The 20,488-nt window shown below is 35.5% G+C and overlaps 1 protein-coding gene across 1 annotated transcript in view; it reads right to left on the bottom strand.

The window, feature by feature from the left end:
- Nucleotides 1-836: 836 nt before the first annotated feature.
- Nucleotides 837-20,488, bottom strand: part of PDGFC (platelet derived growth factor C) — a 62,782-nt gene continuing 43,130 nt past the window's right edge. The window contains exons 6-8 of the mRNA XM_085300677.1: nt 8,617-8,824; nt 3,278-3,495; nt 837-2,493 (exon numbers count right to left, since the gene is read on the bottom strand). Of these exons, the coding sequence (XP_085156803.1) occupies nt 2,377-2,493; nt 3,278-3,495; nt 8,617-8,824 (543 nt within the window). The 3' untranslated portion in view covers nt 837-2,376. The remainder of the gene's footprint in view (nt 2,494-3,277; nt 3,496-8,616; nt 8,825-20,488) is intronic.

A 20,488-nucleotide genomic window follows, 5' to 3' on the forward strand; every position in this document is an offset into this window, starting at 1 on the left:
AATACTTGTGATTTTTTGAAAGCAGTAACCTTCAGATCTACTGTCACCAAATATGTATCCCAAAATGCATGTCACATCTTATTCCACTAGCAAGTCTACAGAGAGGATGAGACCTCATATATTTCCCACAAGAGTAATGTATGTAATGGAATTACATTTTTAAATTCTTCTAATGAATTATGGTGCCAGAGGCTGTTATTTCTCCTTTTAATCCAATTTGATTACTAAAGGCTCTTGATATCACAAAGAAAGCATAGTATTAACTCAAAAATGTTACTGTGAAACACTCTTTAGTCAAGGACTCAAAATTCAGGTAAACCAAGTTTCCTGTGCGACCATAGTTCTGCATTCTGGTGCATGCTTTAAAGTTCAGATGGATAATTATATGCTGCATTTCCACCAGATATTTGCCTTACTCAGGGAGAGATTGAGGGTTGGGAAAATATATCAGCTAAGACAGAATCAGATTTCACCTGAGAATTTTTCAAAATCACTATCACAAGGTTATATCGACATGCAGAAACATCCATATCAGAACTCATTTTCATGATGGAAACAATAACAGAAGACATTTTTTCAACCTGACAGCTTCACATCTACACTATTTTGAATTTCATTGATTATATGAACATCATCATATTCCTCATCTTTTTCCTCCCTCTAAGATTTACAGCTAAATAGAAATAATCAAGCTAATGGAAGCACAAGAAAAATCTGTTGTTGTTAATAGAAGTCTTTCACTTTTATAACTGACTTTCATAATGATAAGTAGTGAATCACCCTATTTTTTTTTATTGTATATTTATTACATATAAATATGCAATCACACTGAAACATTTCTTCTCCCAAAATTAGCATTATTACTTTATTTGGTGATTCATTACAATCTGCAAATCCAATAGTCAAAAAATAAACTAGACATAATGTTAAAGCCTTTTACAAGCAAAATACTTTACTGTTTCCTTTTCAATTTGCATAGGGTGGAATAAGTGTATTGGTTAAAGGATATAACGTACAGAAGAAACAAAAATATAGTTCATAAAACTGTACTGAAGAGTGTTACAATTCTGTGAGTCAACAGAATTTAAACAGATATAACCACCAACAGAAAACCATACACTTTAAAATTAACAAGGCTACCTTGCTATGATCACGATGCATCATGAAGGCAGCAAGACACTGAGCTTCTTTTCTTATGTTGTAGATCATCCTACTTCAAAGAAATTAAACAATTAAAAAAGCCAGAATGCATCTATCTATGGTCATTTTTTTTTCTACTGGAACAAATGTCAGAATGGAGAGAGGAATTTTTTAATATCTACTTCTGAAACCATTTATAGTAATCTCTGTCTCTTACATTTTCAGTATCATGGAGCTAGTAAGGTTAGACCTTCACCAACACATCTGTTTACTATTACTGTGTTTGCAGATAAAAACCCAAATTTTTTCACTGTCTACCAACAAACTATCAAGCAATAACACTCCTTTCACATAGTAACCTATGTTCCCATGGTAATCTATGTTCCTCCAACTGTATAAATCTGGCTTTAAAGTTTCACAAAACTAAAAAATATTTGATCTAGGTTGTAATAAAAAAGAATATTAAATACCTTTGGTAAAAATAGATATATTTAACAAGTTTAGAAAAGCAAATAGTTATATTGTCAAAAGGAGAGTATAAAAATGTACACGATAAAAAATAACAAACAACAATAACAAAATCATCAGCCATAATAGTAAGAATAAAGGCGCTGTTCTTTTCCATGTTAGCTCATTCCATAGCTATTGTCCGGTCTTCTTTTTAAAAGGCAGGAGCTTTACTAAAACGTATGGAAAAATCCAGTCTTTCCTACCAGTACTAGGCAAATTGTGTTCAATTTTGAGCAAGACAATCTGTTTTAAACCAAGTTTATAAAACAGAGAATGCTTCATTTAGAGTACATAGGAGTAGTTGAATACAGAAAGACAGATTTCAGATGTTTTCAGCAGAGGCAAGGTGTACTGGAGCTGTAAAAATGTGACAGTCAGCAGGATCAAGTCTCCATGATGTGAGCCTTCCAAATTTATTTTTACTCCTAAATTATAAATCCATGTATTGTCAAGAAAACTGTGGGGGACAAAAACAATACATCCATTTTAAATCCCTCATTGATGCCTTTCTCCCATCCTTTCATTGGGCCTTTAAACAGAGCTGTTACACAACATATAATTCCAGTTTGGCTTCTCCTCTTTTTAGAGCTCACTGTAAATCCTGAAGATGGAAGATCCCCAAAGCAAACAACTGAGATTATAGAAGGAGATAATGCACAAGCCCCATAACAGAATCAGCCATTGATTGAATGTGCTTTGCAAGAAAACAGCACACTTAAACCATATTTATCCTTCAGTATTCCCTTTGCACACACAGTCACACTCCTCATGGTGTTCCAAGGGCACATCTGTCAATGATTTATGCAATCCCCGTACACCAATCCTTGGCTTCAGTTGGAGAACCTGAAGGAGAACAATCCAAGCATCAAGAGAACAGCAAGTGTATCGTTACACACCTAGACTATGAGCTAGACTGCTCTGGAAACAAACTGGAAGATGGGAACCTTATTAAAAGAAACAAAACCTCAGCAGAATTTCTTCATTTATTCCACACAATAATTATTGTTTTTTATTTCACCTCAAGGCCTTCCCAAATATGATTATAACACGTTTAATAGGTACTTTTTTTTTTTTTTTTAGTCAGAATCTTGCAGTTTCATCTTTTTATTTGTTTTCTTTAAAGACTAATGATATAAGTTAACCCCATGGAATTACAAGATAACTCTTTAATAAATAATTTTAATTATAGATCTATAACAATGGAAATGGATATATCTCTTTCTTTATAAAGTTCGTACCTGCTGCTAGAGAAACATTAGCCAGGAGATGTGATATGTCCAAATTCCACTAGTAAAGAGATATCTCAGGAATGACTTAACAGTTCCATGGAAAAGCCCACTCTCCACAGCAAGTCAGTACATAGCCAGCACAGAAATATATTAGTACCTATAGCGATACTATGAAACTTAAATATAAAATACTACCTTCCCTTTCACTACTGCATATTATTTTAAAAGGGAAGATACTAAAATTTTAAGTAATCTCATTAAAGTGGTAAAAAAAAAACCCTACTACAAATCCAATATATATAATATTAAGATATACTTTGGTACATTCACAGTAAAAACAAATTCTTGAGTTGTCTTTCAGTACTTGCAAACAAGCAAAAGTACTAGAAAGTGCATACCTCATGGTATTTTTTGGTGACTTTTGTTGGTACACATTGGCACTCATTGCAACTCTGATGACAACAGGCACAGTTTCCACCACAACGCTTAACCAGAAGACACAGTGGCCAGAAGATAGTGTCAGTTCGCTTCAGCTCCTCCCTCAGGGACACTGAGAAGTTGCGAGGAGTACAACTATACAACCGCACCTCCTCCTTTAGAAGGTTCAGATCAACCACTGCAAAAAAACAAACAAACATGTGCTCTTCTGATTCATAATCAAATTTCACTGGTGGTGAACCAACAGTGGAGAACACCCTTGAGGAGAGCTCATTTTTGTGCTAGTGGTATAGGTTCAGCCCAAAGGATAATATTGCTGTTCATGTATGAATACTGTGAAACCTAACTTGAAAAATCCTTCTTTACAAGTATTCACTATTTATTTTGTAACTCTGGAAGAGTTGGTTCAACGTAACCAAAGCAAGCTTTAGCTGCTATATTCTATTAAATGCTTTATCATATCAGCCCTAATGGAGTTCCTTTTGTGCCACATTCATACTCTTGAATTTGAGCGTTCCCATTCTGTATTAACTACGGACTGGAAAAACACACACAGCAATCAAGAATCCTGTCAACCTTCAAGCACATTTCTGAGTTCTTTTCCATAAAACACGACAATATTTTCCCCCTTGAAAATTCATATAATGCTTTTTTGTAGAGGAGATAAATAAAAAAACACATTTTTTAAGTATAAATAATCAAACTATTTATATCTGAGGGGGGAACTCACTGCTAAGGACAAATAACTTCAAGAAGTTAGTTCATTATCACTGAATACTGTATAGACAATATATAAGTGTATAAGTAAGTTCATCTATAAATGTCTTAGCATACTCCATTTTCATTCATCCTCTCTTCCTTCATAGCAATACATACACAAATTTCTGTTGTTTCCCTTAGCTTCATTTTCACTTAATGTCTCTTAAATAAAATCCAGCTTATTTTTCTGAGCATCTAACTCATTGACGTGCAGAGTTACACATATTCATATTTAGCACCAATTTCCCTATAAAACAGTTCCGCTGTATCACGCTAAGAGTTTGACTGTGCCAATGGCTGAACAGATAGCTCACAAAAAGATCATAAATATGGAAAATTACTTCAGGCTCCCCTTAACTGCACCACCAAGAACTATGAAGTCTTGAAATTGGATAACGAAAAAACTGGGATTGGTTTGGTGAAAAACAGTGTAATTTCATTTGTTTCAGAGAAGCTAGGCTATAGCGTCCATGATCTGGAATACTTTGTCTTAACCTTTTCTCCCCACTCCCACCACCAGTAGGAAACAGAATTAATGTCTAATGCACAGGGATATTCCTTCCTGCTGCTTCATAGTACTTCATCTTCCTGAACAGAAAGAAAAGAAGAAAAAATAATGTAATGTAGCCTGAATGTAATAATGTAGTATTTCTTTTGCAAACCTGATCTGCATACTGGCATACAAAAGTAAGGGTATGTTGTTGTGAAGGGTCAGTTAAACACATTGAAGCCTTTTCTCTGCTTACATTTACAGTGAATGCTGGGGCACTTCATTCCTTTACTATCAGGTTAACACAGGCTCCTAAATAAACAAGCTGATTTTTTAGAAGTGAGGAGTGTGTAATAACTCCAAGGAAGTTACTGATAGGACGCCAGCCTGCCTCCCACACTGAAAGAGCATTCCCTAAAGAAAGCTGAGAAGGAAGCAGAAGAAAAGAGATGATACAAAACTTTCTGGGGAGAGATTCACAGTGAGAAGTTAGAAATAATTTAAGCTCCTCTGGTCAGCTAATAGCTCTAGGTTGAGTCATTTAGAGGGTGGACATATCTACCTGCATTTATCAAAGACTGTGGACAGAAACTGAGTATGCTTTCTTCCATTAGTTTTTGAGATATGGAATCAGTGATGAGTCTGAATGAGAATACAACACCTAAAAGACAGTAATACAAATGATAGTTCTGCTGATACTTTCTGCCAGTAGATTTCTAGAGACTGAAGGTGCTTGGTACAGTGAATTTCAGCAAGCTAAGTTTATGTGTCCTAACATGATTTCTGCTTGTTCCTTCACCATGAGAAACTGAAAATAGAAGCTGCACACTGATGCCAAAGATACCACCTGCCCCTTCCAGCATGCGCACTGACCAGTGGAAGAGAGCTGTCTACCTGGCATCCTATTGCTCTGTTATCTTCTGCCTACAGTTAACAGTAGAGGAATGCATCCATTTTTCTGTACTAGTTGTAGTCATGTCACAGAGAAAAGAACAGTGTACTTAAATGAGCAGTAAATGTATTATACATTTTGTCACAAAATTGAAATGTATCTGGACTGAACCCCTCACACCTCCAGACCAAATTTTAAGAAGTCTCTGTATAACAACACACATTCAGCTCTTGGCAGATGTATTTAAGCGTGCCTTACTGTAACAACAAGTTTCAGGGGACCTGAAAAACAGCACATTTGGTTTCTGTGCTTTATGATGCACTAAGGTATATTGCTATTATACCTTTACGTGAACCCTCACCCTACCTTATGTAATTCAATTTCATTAAAAGGTCTGTGGCAAATTTATCCAGTGCTTATATAATCACTTCTTTGAAGTGTGTGAATGAAGCTGTTATTTTTTCAAAGAGTATCTGTCTGTCCAAAATTTATTTTAACGCACTGTGGGCATGAAGCTGGAGGAGAAAATGTATATATTCCCTTAAAAGTGTTTACTTAACCACAATAAAAGGTTATGTGGATTTCCCAAGTGCACTGAGTTACAGTACCTGTTATAATGTGAACATTTAAACACTCTTTCAACTTGGCTTCCACTCATGTATCATGTTTGACACAACAGTCAAAGTTCTTTTGTTTAGCACTAGCTCAGGAAGAATGGAAGGTTCTGCAGTAGCATATGAATGAGAAACACTAAAATAAAAATAAGGGGAGGAGGAAAAAAAGGGAGAATAAATGTAGGTGTAGGTAAGTCTAAAGTCTATTTCAAAAGCATATCTTCATTAGCATATACAACTTAAATATTCCATGTTCACACCAGCCTGAAAGTAACTTCTTTCTCTTATTGGCATTGTAACTGTTCAGCATCTTCTGAGGTTTTTATTCAGTACGACAAGGATCTCTCTTTCTCAAAACAATTTTCCATCTGGATCTTACTCTCAAAGACAGTGAAATAAATTATATCCTGTTTGAGACACCAGTATGTGGGCACAGACAGCAGAATGTTTCTGGTTCCTAGGAGTGTAACTCCTTGGAGATGTTCCTAGGAGTATAACTTTCCTACTGTCTTCTACAACAGGAAAGAGCTGTTACAAAACTGGTTTCTCCGCAAATTTTGAACTCCAAACAAGGAGTACAAAGTCACATATCTCTCTATACCAGAAAAGTATCTACTAAGTACTATGGTTGGATTATGACTCTTTTATCATTCTTAAGCAGACTTCAGATTATGGCCTAATGATTACTCATAGATTTCTATGGGAAGGAATGGAATCATTTTTTTGCACTGCAACATATATTTTATTTTAAGTATGCTTAATATTCTAAAAAAAAATAGGGCTATTTTTAGACATCAAAGCTGTTTGCTGTTTCTTCTTTCTTGGCTAAAAGTTTTTGGAAGCATTTTATCCAGAGAAAACATCACACGCAGAACTTCTGTGGAATTTAGGTTGTCTAAATATAGTCTTTTTCATATGAATTATTACGCAGAGGATGATATTCTTCTCCTTTCTACATAAAGTAATATATATGTTTAATTAGAGTTTCTTTTAATCTAGATATAAATTGATGCTTGTTCATGAACACAGACACACTAATTTAGCTTCTGCACTGAAATATTGCAAAAACAGAACTGATCTAATTATAAAAATCAAAGAGTTTGGGAAAAAAAATCCACAACATTTTAGGGCATGCACTTCTCCAAAACAGTTCTTAAATAGGTTTTAAAATACAGCAACATTCTAMTAAAAGCAACAATATAAAAAAGCTTGCTTTCCCTAACTATTTAATAGACCTAACAGTTCATACTATGTCATCTCAACTGGACATATTTTCTGCCCCAGGCTATTACATTACACACTCAGTAATGCAGTCTGAGGGTGGTCTCTTCAAGATGAATGTGGCAATACTGTGATATGTTTATTCAGTGGAAAAATCTATTTCAGTATCTAATTARAAGTCTTTAAAAGATTTACTCTGATAGTTTCTTTGGAAGATCTGTCTTGCAGGGAGTTGCTTTTGTCTATATAGATGTTATCCAACACCTGCATTTTAGTTTATGTAAGGTTCCACATATTACATTTTGTTTTTCTCTCTACTTACTGTATGCTTATGGCACACATTTGGCAAATACTGAAACTCTTGAATTAGAAAAGTGTTAAATGACTATCTGAAAGACATAGTCCATTGCTGAAACCTTTTAAAGAAATTTCCTCCTCTTTGACTCTTGATTTAGTTGATGAGTACATTGCTGTAGCAACAAAGGTAGGGAATGATTCAAGGATCAGCTATCAAAACTTAAATTATTATGAAAGTTATGAAAGCTTTCATCTCCTCCCTTTCCTTGCTGATCAGATGATAATCTAGTTTATATTTGCCAACTGAGGACTCTATTCAGTTACACTTGTATATCTTCATTTTCATGCTATGTGGTGGGAAAGGAAGGAGTTATTGTCTGCATGCTATCCACCACATGGAATCCATAAACATGAAATAGTGGGCAGCATCTGGAGGGTATGTGGTAGAAAATGCAGGAATGTCAAATAGAATAAAATGACTAACTGAACAAGAAATAGCTCAAAAAGTCTTGAAATACATGATCTATTTTACATCTAATTAAGCTGACAACTGCATGATCAAATACAAGATATGGACACAAGGATTTCATGAGGTAGCAGGAAAGAGAAACATTTAACTAATTGCTATCAATTTACATGCTGCAGAGACTGCAAACGTGCTAACAAAAAAACCTAATTGTTCACTTGACAGAGCAAGTGTAAGAAATGACCTATGTTAATCAAAAAATAAAGTTGCTGCCCTCCATACAAAAGAAACTCACATGCCCTTTTCTACTCTGAAAACAAAGAGGTCCCAAGCTCCATCTGCTCTTTTTTTCTTTGTTACTTAATCCTGCTAAATTCCTTTAAGTTTTGAGTTTAGTTATTGTCATTTTTTTCAGAAAATGCAATTGAAATCATCTAATGACAATGATCTCTAACATATCCCATCCTTGGAACCAAAATTCTAGGTGAAGAAGGCTCATAACTACTCTTTGTTACAAAGACATCTGTAGAAAGCTGCAATGCCAAACGGAAGTGATTTACCTCTTGATTTTCTCCCATGAATATATGCCTTTCCAAGAAGCTGCCACGTTGGTCTGTACAAATCTTCCAAATCCAGCTGCCACCGATCTGGTTCAAGGTATCGGATAAGTTCTTCCACTGTGCTAAATCCAGCAACGGCATTGTTTAATACATCTAATGGTAAAGCTGATGGGGGTAGCAATGACGGGCTAGGTGCTTCTGTGTGGTGCTGCAATCAAAGCCAAGAGAAGAGTACCAGTCAGAGTTTTAATGGATCTGCTTTGATGAAGTGTTGTACTTTATGAAGTTATACATAGCTGGGAAAGTTTATAAGTGGCTAGATTGTTTCCAGTGTACAGTTTACCTAATAAGACAAATGACAAGAGCCAAAAAGTACCTAATTATTCTTCAGTGATTAAAGTAAACAAACTTCTACCAGACAGTCTTTCCACTTCTTACATTCCTAGTCTTAAAGACAGCATGCTACTATACCTGTTCTTTGAGGAAGTTCACTAAGTGATGGACAACATCATGGAAGCAGAACAGTGCTTTGAAAATATGGGCCTATGACAAGCAATTACTCCCCCCAGAAACCTGAACAAAGACATTTTTCACATGCTGCCTTTCCTATGAGGATCTGCCACAACCTTTTTGTTCCCATCTTTCAATGTAAAATACAAACATGCCCTAGCATAGAGACAGCAACTATTCCTGTTCCTACGTATAGACGAAAAAAAACCCACTACCTGTGCTTCACAGGGCTAAGAATTACGTTTCCAGTTAAACAACAATTAACAGAGTAATAASAACATCTGGCATTACTGTAATTATTTCTCCCTTAAAAATAATTATTTCCAAAGATATCAAAGCACTTACATGCTCAAATGGAGTACTGAAAATGTACTCTCCAATAACGCAAATATCACCAAGAAACTCTCACATATACAGGATCAGCAATACTCAGCTATGTGCAATTCTAGTAAGTGGGACTGCTGTTTTTGCTCACTCTCCACAACCTCTTTAAAACATACACATTGATTTATACTTTTGGAGGATTAAAAAAAGGCAGGACGGGAAATCTTCCAGCTCTAAGCAGGAAGCGTTGCTTCACCATCCTAAGCTTCTTGAGACCTGTAACAGGGAGACATTACTACAGCCATTATGTCCATACTGTAACACTACAACAATTTGCCTGTGTCACATAAGAAAGAGAAAGAAAGATTTGACCTTACTGCTGATTTAGAGACAGGAAGGATAAAAAAATCGTGACTTAAATACATAAAGTTATATGCATCACACTTCTTTCAAATGTGGTTCACATGAGATTTAAGGGAAAATTTATTCAATATGAGCTCGGTGAAGCCTTGTAACAGGTTGCCCAGCAAGGCTGCATGGTCTCCACCCTTAGCAGTTTCCAAAACATGACTGAGTGAAGCCTTGAGCACCATGACTGACCTTAGAGCTAACCCTGTTTTGAGAASAAATTTGAAATAGGCACCTCTTGAGGTGCCTTCCTGAATTTTCCTACGATYCTACAACATTATTAAGAATGAAGGACTTGATACTACTCCAATTAGTGAACTAACACGCCGTTTGACCTTAGCTTTGTCACCTCACTGCGCAGTGCCTGTCAGTGCTACACAAAATGGGAATGGGGCAAATAAGATCTCTCCTGCCTTTCTGTAGGTGATGAGTTTTATACCAGCACTTATTTACCTTTACAAGATGATCACAGAAATAGATTGGTGAAAAATGTAACAGCTATGTAGGAACAATTATTTAAAAAAAAGAGTTCTTGCAACACTACATACTAAATAGCAATTTCATAAAATATGTCTGCCATAGCAATATTTGATAACAGTAATTATATTTTCCTTTTTGGGCTCTCAGTTCTATTAAATATGTATTGTTGGTTTCAGCTAAGCCTGTGGTTAAAAGGGCAGCAAACGGAAGTAACCACCATGCCCTTTCCATTATTTACTTCAAGCATTTTTCTCTACCTTCAAGAAACACAATCTGCACAGCTTTTTAACCAGGAGTCTTGCAAGAATAAAATGAAATACAGGTCTAATCTGCTGGAACCATTAATTTCTACACTATTTTCATCTTGCTATTCTAGCATTACTTCCAAACAGAGAGTGAGGCAGTTGTTCCTCATTCTTGACGGATGTGGATTTCAGAAAGTTCACGTATTTTTTTCTTTTTCTCTCCAAYGCCCACATTAAAAAAATAACATGCTGATCCATCTATTAGGTTATCATAATAAAGCAAAATATTCTGGTCTATAATTTAAATATTTGCTCTTAGCAAAACATGCTACTCAGCAAGTTTCAAAATAGTGCTGTGACACTATAATTCAGATGGCTAAAAATAAATAAATAAATATTWCAACATTTTTCTTCCTGTTTTTCTCCAGGATAATTTATTTGTTAATAGTCACATTTTATAATTTGAAGGTGTAGGGTTTTGCTAAGGTGAAAAAAAAGGTTCAAATGGTAGAACTAGTATTCAAAGAAATAGATTGATTMCAGATGAAAATCCATTTCTATTTCTGTATTTCACAGTTTAGAACATRCACACTTAACAATATATATATAGGAACTAATTTATGTTATTCTGGATTCGGCAGGCATTTGCTAGAGTGGAAAAGTCATGAGCAAATGGTGAATCATTGTGTTTAATGGTATTGCAAAGCAAATACAATTATCATCACTTCCTAATTATTCCCACACCAAAATAAAACATTAAAAATATCTAATTAAAAGAGAAAATTGGCACAACGTTGAAGATGAACATTTTAGAATATGGTAGTTAAGATTTTAAGATTAGGAAAGTATTGCCCAATAATCTCTTAATTTAGTCAATTTAAATCACTGCGAGAATGTATCAAAGATTAAAGATAATCAATACAGTAAAGCTATGAATTCTGTAATATGTGTTTATTACACAATCACTTGAAATCATTCAAAGCTTTTTGTATTTAGAAACAATGTTTGTACCTTCAGTAAAGTTTTAATCCTGGAAAGAATAACAGGCAAAATGATATAACGCAAGAAATCATAACAACTTTATCAAAGGAGCATATCTTTTAGAATAAATCAATATAAAATTTTAGCATAACTCTGAAATGTAGCATTGCAGTTGCACCTTCTCAAATCAAGCTGTTTCTCTCCTTTGTAGTACATCATTTCTGTTATAGTTCCTTCCAAAAAATAAATAATCCCAGATAAAAATCCATCTCTTTAGAATTTAATCTGGACCTATTTTAACATTGCTTCACTAACCCCTGTCTCCCCCCATAAGCCTGATAAAACAAAGCTGCTGTTAAGCCACTCTATGTAGYGCTACCAGCGTAAGAACACAGTCTCAGAGCTGCAATTTCACCGCAGAATGGTGGTGTGAAGGCTTTACAGTAGGATCCCTGATAAGCTTTAGCTGTTCTGCTATGAAAATTCTGATGAAGATATTATAGAGACTCTTACAATGAATGAAGCAGCTAGCTGTCTACTGTACACCTGCCTTATCGCTGCCATCACCTATTTACTCCACAGAAGAATTACGTCACGTCTGCCCTAACAGATCAGCCAGTACATAATCAACCTTAGATGCAACAGACATATCTTTATCTAACATGGGAGATACAACCTAGGAGAGCAGAAAGTTAAAGCAGACAGCTTTACAAAGCAGCCATCCAAGATAGCTTTCTTTATGCAGACCAGTTACTCAGAAGTGACACTCTCCAAGTTTCTCCACAAGGGCATATGCAGCTGGATTATAGGCAAAAAGGTGCTAGCACGACCTGTGCATCTGGCTCACTGACTTCACTGGGCTGACACATCAGGAATGAGTGTGGTCCCAGTGCTGCTAGGGAACTGGTGATACCAATAACATGATGAGTTACTTTTCTTTAGAGATGTATATCCTTGATTAATACCAATGTTTTAGGCTTAAGACCACTGTTTTTTATTTTTTGCCCAAAGAGAAATGTTTTCCATCAAAATAGGTTTGAAAAATACATCAGCAAGTTCTATATAATAATATTTTCCCTCTAGTAAACAAGATACTCTATGGGGTTTTTTTTGTTCCCAGGAAAAAAAATTCAATTTACTTTAATATCAATAAACATGTTTAAACACAAGACAGGGCCAAACAATTCTATTTTTATTGTTACTAAAAAAAAATTCAGGATGAAAATCAAAAATCAGAGCAGAAAATACAGAACCTCATCTGTCCTGTAGAACAGACAAGATAGAAAATTAGTGTTGGATCAAGCAGGATTTTCAATAGGTCTGTTATTATTCCATTTTCATGTGTATACTTGATTCTGTCAATAAGAATACCTTATAGAAATTTCCTAAGACATTTACAAATGTAAGAGAGGCAAATAAACCAAGGTAGGCAACGGGTCAAGACCTTGGCTTGCAAGGAAGGAAGGAAATAAGGTTTAGACTGACTTTATGAAATTACCCAGATCTGAAAGTTATATGTAACAATAGTACCCCAGTAGGTTAATCAAAGTTATTCGATCTAGCCTTTTTCCCAGAGGAAAGGGTATGACACTGTTGCACCTGGAAAAGGAGGCAGCCATTAGTAAAGCATAAGTCTGGTAAAAACTGCAACAACGGAGTATGAAATTACCTAGTTGAAGCTGAGACCTAAAGGATAATTTAGCATGTAGCCTAACTTTGAAGGCTTGTCTTTAATTTCTTGTTACACATACTTCCTCCCTGACCCTGAGCACATTATTTAGGCCATGGCTTCATGGTATAAACCATCTGGCAGCAGAATTCCCTTGTTGTGCCAACATGACTATGTATGCGGCTGCATCATAAACAAGAACTAATCTGGCTAAAAACCCCACTTTTCATCTCTATTTTTTTAACCACAAGTTTATTCACAGCATAGACCTCCAACAGCTAAGTCATCAAAACCAAAAGGATAGTGGACAATAACACAAACATTTTTAGATTCACTCTGGCATCAGGAGGCTCGTATCATGGAATTCGGTACTGCAGCCTTGGCACATTTGTAAAATGAGAATAACAGCACTTCATCTCACAATCTCCATGACAGAATGAAAATAATAARTATTTCTTAGGTACTTATTATTGAGCATTTTTTGGGAGAATCTAGAACTTTTTTTAGACAGATGAAGAGTAAACTTTGGATATGAGATTGTATGTTATAAACCTACCCCTTCTACCACTATTGGTCAGTTCTTGCCTTACAGAGAACCCATATAATTGCTCTACAGATGAACAATTCAAAATAAAACAGTATTCACCTTGAATGTATGCAAGATCAGCTCTTAAGCACCACTGTGATCTAAGTAAAGCCTTTGTTTTGCTTCTATCTCATAGGATAGGACTGCTARAATTCCGAGAGCCTCTTTCAGTTAAAGGAAAGAAAAGTAGTAACTTTGTTAGTTTGTTGCAGTCAGGAGTGAGGAATCTCATGCTTAATAATGCAGTCACAGACTTAAGCTTAGAACAACAAAAACAAGTGAGTCACATACTTGGCATGACATGACATTTACAAGCAAGGAATAATACGCTTTTAAAAAAATTTCCTCTCCCCAAAAGAAMCCCCCCYCCTTTTTTTTTTCACTCCTTGTCTTGAAGAAAACATTGTCAAAAAGTTTCTGAGTGAAAGCCCATTCATCATTAGGCATAGTTTGGAGAAAAATACTAAACGTCAATATAGTTTAATCAGACTAAAAGGGATGCTATAAAAAAGTAAAACTCAGAAACACACTTCCCTCTTGGAAATATAGCTAGGACCAGTACAATGAATGAAACAACATATATTTTTTTCCAGTGGAATACGCGTACAGGATTTTATTATTGTTAGTATTATTATAAAAGCGCACTCTGAGCCCTGTTTAGATTTAGAGATATGCTGTTGAAACTAAAAGTGTATGCACATTCTTGTAACACTCACAATAAAGAAAGCCTGTTTTCTTCCTTTATATTCACAAGTAACGCTCCTATTAGCTTCATTAGAAGCTAGGCAAGAGAACAAATATCCAGTTCAGAAAGAACTTTCCCTGAGGACATAGAAGTTTCTTGGCGTAACAACAGTTCTTCTCTCCCATAGATACATGCAGTATGGATTCTGAAAAGCATCTACAAATCCATACCTACTTGAAATAGACAATTTTTAAAACTTTTACTTGCTCACATGTAGGTAGTACAGAAAAGCTAACTCATCTGCGAAAGTAGCTCACCTGTAAAAATTCACCCTCTCTGAGCTACATGTAAGAATAAACCTGAGTCAGTAGTACGCAAAATGCTGGTCCTGTTCAAGCAGCAACCTAGAAGGAAGTGGAAGTGATCTGCAGTAGGGCCTGTGGGCAGCCACCAAAGGAGGGAAGCCAAGTTCCAGGATTGTCTTGTTGCGCTTCCAGCAAAGAAATGGAGGGGAAAAAAAAAAATAAAATAAAATAAAAAAAGAGGAGGAAGGGAAGGGCAGATAATCGGTTTAGACTGCCAAAGCCATGGAATAAGGCAAGCAAGCACATTTACTTGTATGTGACAGAGAGGTAAGCCAGGAAGACTGGTGCAGGTCCCATCCATTGCAGTACTTCTAACCTCTTTTGCTGAAGTTACAATCACAACAGTAAGGATGCCTGAATGAGACATACAGCAACTTCGGGGCTACCAAATACATAGTTTGATGAACTAAACTTCAGTTACACTAAAGCAAACAGGCATCCAGTTCAGCTATCCTCATGTCAGCGATGTAACTTTTGGCAGACAAATGACTCAACTTGGGGTAGCAACCCTCTCCAATTTAATCAGCCACTACAAATGAGACCCTGAAAGCAGGATGAGTGCCCCTTGGTTCCCTTACTGCGCCTCCAGCTTTCTGCTTTTGTTAAGCTCTTCAATTTGTCTGTTCTTAGAGTGTGCTGCCAACACTTATCAATGCTTGTCCAGCTTCTCTGTGTATATACGCAAGGYTTTTCTTCCTCACGTTAAAGACCAGGGTCTGAGACTGCTTTCCAAACTCTACATGAATAGTTTCTTAAGGCACTAACACAGAGCCTCACTTCCCAAATGGTGCACCGTTTCTACTCTCCCTTTCTTAATACCAAAGATGAGAAAGGTTGCACAAGGAAGTGTATACCTTACTTCCTTTCTGTCTCTGCTTGTAACCAGTGTGAATTTTTACTAATGAAGCTGAATATGTTACCTGGGAAGCACACTGGGAAGGTAGGAGGAGCAAAGAGGGGAGGACTACAGTGACAGAGAGACCTAGCCTAGCCCAGAAAAATTAGCCTTTCTTGTGATCTACTACCACAGATTGCTAGCCAGAAGCCCTAGGGAGGAATGAAAATGTAGAAGCACTGGCAGGAGAAGCCTAACATTACCTTAGGTTCTCTTAAAATTTTGAGATAAAATGTATTTGAAAAAGTGCTAAATATTCCCCCAGATGGAGGTTTTGTGCAGTGCACAGCAAGGGTCCAGGATTCCAGTTCTGCTGGAAGCGGCTGGGAGATGCTCTCAAGGAAATTAGTAGTAGGAAAAGAGCACAGCATGTCAGTGATTATCAGCCTTCTTCCTGCCAAACACAATCTGAAGTCTGTGCATCCCAACATCCTTTGAAATACACAGCATAGGATGTAAGAATCACTTATGTGCAGCTAAGGATGACAGCTATCTAAAACATGTTCATAAGCTCTTTATAATACGTCACTGATAGCAATGATCACTGGAAGAAATTTTTAAAATACATTAATGATCTAGATAATTCTTTTCATAAATTAATGTTCTATAATCCCTGTTTGAAATACACACGTATATTTAAACATATCCGTATATACAACTTTGCTTTTTCCTGTGATTATACATATATCAGCAATAAATCACAGTCATTTTATTGAAGGCAAAAAGAAGAAAACTAATGTTCACACTACTTTATTCCTGTATGAATACTTTTTTAACACACTTCACTGTAGTACTTGCAGTGTCTTCTATTCTCTAGGAAATATATACACAATTACAAACATCTTTATTGGTTGTAGTTGTATGGAATCACGTAGTAAGTCCCACCAAAGCAGCACAGAGCAGTCGATGAATATTTCATAAGCATTACAAAATCACCAGATTTTTCTCTCTCATCCTCCAGTGAAAAAATTCTTTATTCTACTAAATGATACAGTCATTCTTAAATTCTTTCAGGCATTAACTTGCATTCACTGATTTATTCTTTCTTCTAATTAAGGAGAAGAGAGGAAGCGTAAAACATTCTGCTCAAGTGCTGCGTTGCCAGCATTGCAAGCAACTGCAGAGGTCTCAAATCAGAGTATGCAACCCCTGGAATCCATAAAGCTTGCAAATTCAGCCTGCTAGTTGCAAGAGGAGTGAAGTTTTGATGCCTTTCTATTTTTTCCATGGGTTTTTATTATATTTGCTTACATTAGGAATTTGTGGCTACAGTACTGAACGGTAAGAGATGCTAGATAGAAGACTCAAAGAAGTTCATGACTGCTGATGACTCAGACATACATTGACTCAGTGGCCAAACTCTCAGCCATATGTTGAAGGCATTTCCTGAAGTACTTAGCTGAACATAAAGCATTTAAGCAAACACTTAGTGCTGTACTGAATCAGATCTAAAGGTATAGAATCATTTATGTCATATTATTATCTCCATTATATTAAAATAGTTTCAGAGTAGTTTAGTCACTATGTTATTTTTTATCTGGAGTCCTTTCCTCAAATAATTTGTCATTTTCTTGTTTTCTGACTGCTGTAGATACACAAACTGATTTTCGGTATATAATCCTTGGTTTTAGGTTCCTATGAGAATATGTTTGCATAAGTTACTATTTAAAAAAAAATCTTTCAAAACCTTATTATTTTAGTAATTACTACCTGCTTGTTTACAAGTGTTTCTATTTTAAATGAGACTTTAAATGAACTCTACGGTGAATTCTTCCCCATTCTGTATATACGTGGAAAGCCAGAAGAAAAATAAGACTAACATTTGTAACACAGTAACAACTGCAAAACATTTTGCTTTCTTAAACTTCAGAAAGACTTGCTTTTTAACATTCTCAAACCAAACATACAATGCATTTAAAACTAGATTCTGACAAAGAAATTATGAACTTCATGTCTCATTTTCTTTACATCCGTTTTTTGGTTTTTGTTTTTTCTTAAACTAATTAACAGCTGCAATGAGTCATTTCAATGTAGGGAAGGTGTGAGGGAAGGTATGCCTTTTATAAGGCTAGAAAGTTTGATTGAATCACTTGCAGTAGACCTTGTTAGCAGTCTTCTGCTCCGAGGAACCTCTGTTCACGACATTACGTTAACTATTTACAACTCATGGTGTTGTTCGCAACTCCTAGATACTAAATGCAGACAGAAATAACACTTTTCAGTAATATATTCTTTCATGGATTCACATGCATACTTGTATGCACGTAAGAGTAGATATCTCACAGAAAAACGTTTTTCAAACACTGGAATAAAGAAATCTTTTACTTTCATCTTGTGAATGTAAATATAAATGCAAAGATATGTATGGTCAATACATACTCTACCTCAAGACTCAGTTCTATTGCATGAATCAGTTTATTTCTTCTTCATACTTAGTACATTAGCATTGCTAGAGTTTTTTTTTTTAATCCATCAAAAGATTTTTTCTGGAATGTCCTTTTTTGATGAATGTCGTACTTGTTATTTATTCCCTTTTAGAATGGAAATCTTACATGAAATTTTATATCAAATATATGTTTGCTATAGAAGAGTGACATACAGAGAGTAAGAGAAAGACAGACATTATCTTCTCAGCACTTATAATGAGATCCTATTAAATCCTTTTTTATAGTCCAGACAGAAAGTCAAAGTTAGTGTAGAGAGATCCCTAGCTTAAATCTAACTGAAYTTCAGCTGAAAGGCAGAACCATATGAATTCCAACACAGATCTATTTCTCTTATTAAAACTTTGATTCAATAAAATGCCCTGCATATGTACCTGTTCTAGGCTAAAATGTGGATTAACTTTTACCCTAATTAAGAGAAGGATTTGCAACAGCACAATCTAAATTATGTTTAAAATGTGAAATTCTCATCTAAAAGGTGAAATACATCAGCCTACCATTGGGAAGTAGTAATGTGAAAGCTTAGGTGCACCAATGAGCCAATGCAAAACACATCCCTGCAACTACAAGACGTCAGTGAGCACATGCACACGGTACCAGCAATGCTTGCTCAAAACTTATTGCAAAGTAAGTACCATGATTATTAACCACCTCATTTACAATCACATCTAAAATTCATGCAAAAACCACATTTGCATCAGTTACTTTTATGATTTACAAAAGGATTTTCCTTTTTCTGCTCTGTATACAAAAGCTCTAGTTCTTACTTGATAAACAGTATTTTATAAGGAATAAACAGCCAAAATAATTGCAGCTGTTCTGAATAAAAAAAAGGTTTTGTATGTTCTTCTATGACAGAGGATGTGGTCAGCCATAATTAAAGGACATACTATTTGCAGATTTTTTTTWAAAAAGAATTACTCATTTAGGTCAAAATAGGTGAATTCTTATAAAAAGCTAAACTGAATGGAACAATGGCAAGTGTCTGGAGTCAGGGAATGATCTGCTCTTTTAAGTTTCCTCCAGGAATTAGAAATGGGTAGCTGCTGTTAACAAATTRTTTACTTATCCCAGTAGGTTCATTGGAGGTTCATCAAATATTAAACACTACGAAAGACTATTACTACTAGGAAGTGTACTTGGCAAGGATGATGAAAATGACTTCTACAGTATATTCARTTTTGATATTTCAATATACATGCTGAATTGCACTTTATTACAGGTTTCTGTGCATTTCGCATGACAAGGAAAGGGGCACACCCAACATTCCTCTACAGCAGACATTGCAAATCAGAGCTTGCCTTGCCTTGAAGGTAGAAAGTCCTTGAACAAAACATTACTTTGTAAGGAAAGAGCCTCAGCTCTGCACTGACGTATCATTTTAGAGTGTCATCAAATACGTTAGATATTTTCTGTATTTTAAGATTTGTGAAGAAAAATAATCTATATTTTGTTACATTTAAACTTACTTTAGATGCAACACACACGATAAGCTAAAAAGCATGATATGACTACTAAGCATGACTAWGACTGCATTGCTCATGTGAAGATTTTCAAACTGTTTGAACAAGCCAGACATCTCATCTACGAGCTAGCTTTGACAGCCCTATACTTACTAGCCATACTGCTGTTCTGATATATCCTTTATGCATAGCTCTATCAGCTTTACCTACATATTTTCCATTACCCATATCTCTTAATTCCCATCTCATGCTACCTCGCTGTGCACATTATACATGATTATACAACTAAATGGCAGAATGAACTGGACAAGTATGATGAATAAGAGAAATTTAAAAAAAATGTATTCCAAAGACACTTGCATTCACAAATAAAAATTAAAAGCATAAACACAAAGTAAGTAGATCAGCAGAAGTCCTGAAGCAGAAGGAACAGGATCATAGTGAATAGGAGAAAAACATGGTTATCCTGCTGTGAAAAAGGTACATCTCAAAGGCATATTCATAACAGCACCATATACTACTGAGCTTACAGAAAGGTCTTGGCTGAAATACAGTGTTTGATTTCATCTCCAGCACTTGTAAGAAATAGGCAGACAGAGAGAGAACATTCATAGGAAAAAAAACAAAAGAAAACATGAACTATGATAAAAGATTTAGTGATACAAGTTTCATTAATGTAGAAGAGACGAGACTGACAGAAGATGTATTAAGAAATGTGTAATAGAGCATCAGATTATCAGCTGTCCCCTCAGACTGTCAATGACAGGACAAAAAATATTCAGCTTCATTTATTGCCAGAAAGATTTGTGTTATATAT

Source organism: Rhea americana, unplaced genomic scaffold (assembly GCF_003343005.1).
Source record: "Rhea americana isolate MKP2758 unplaced genomic scaffold, rheAme1 scaffold_167, whole genome shotgun sequence".
In the NCBI taxonomy this organism is placed as follows: domain Eukaryota; kingdom Metazoa; phylum Chordata; class Aves; order Rheiformes; family Rheidae; genus Rhea; species Rhea americana.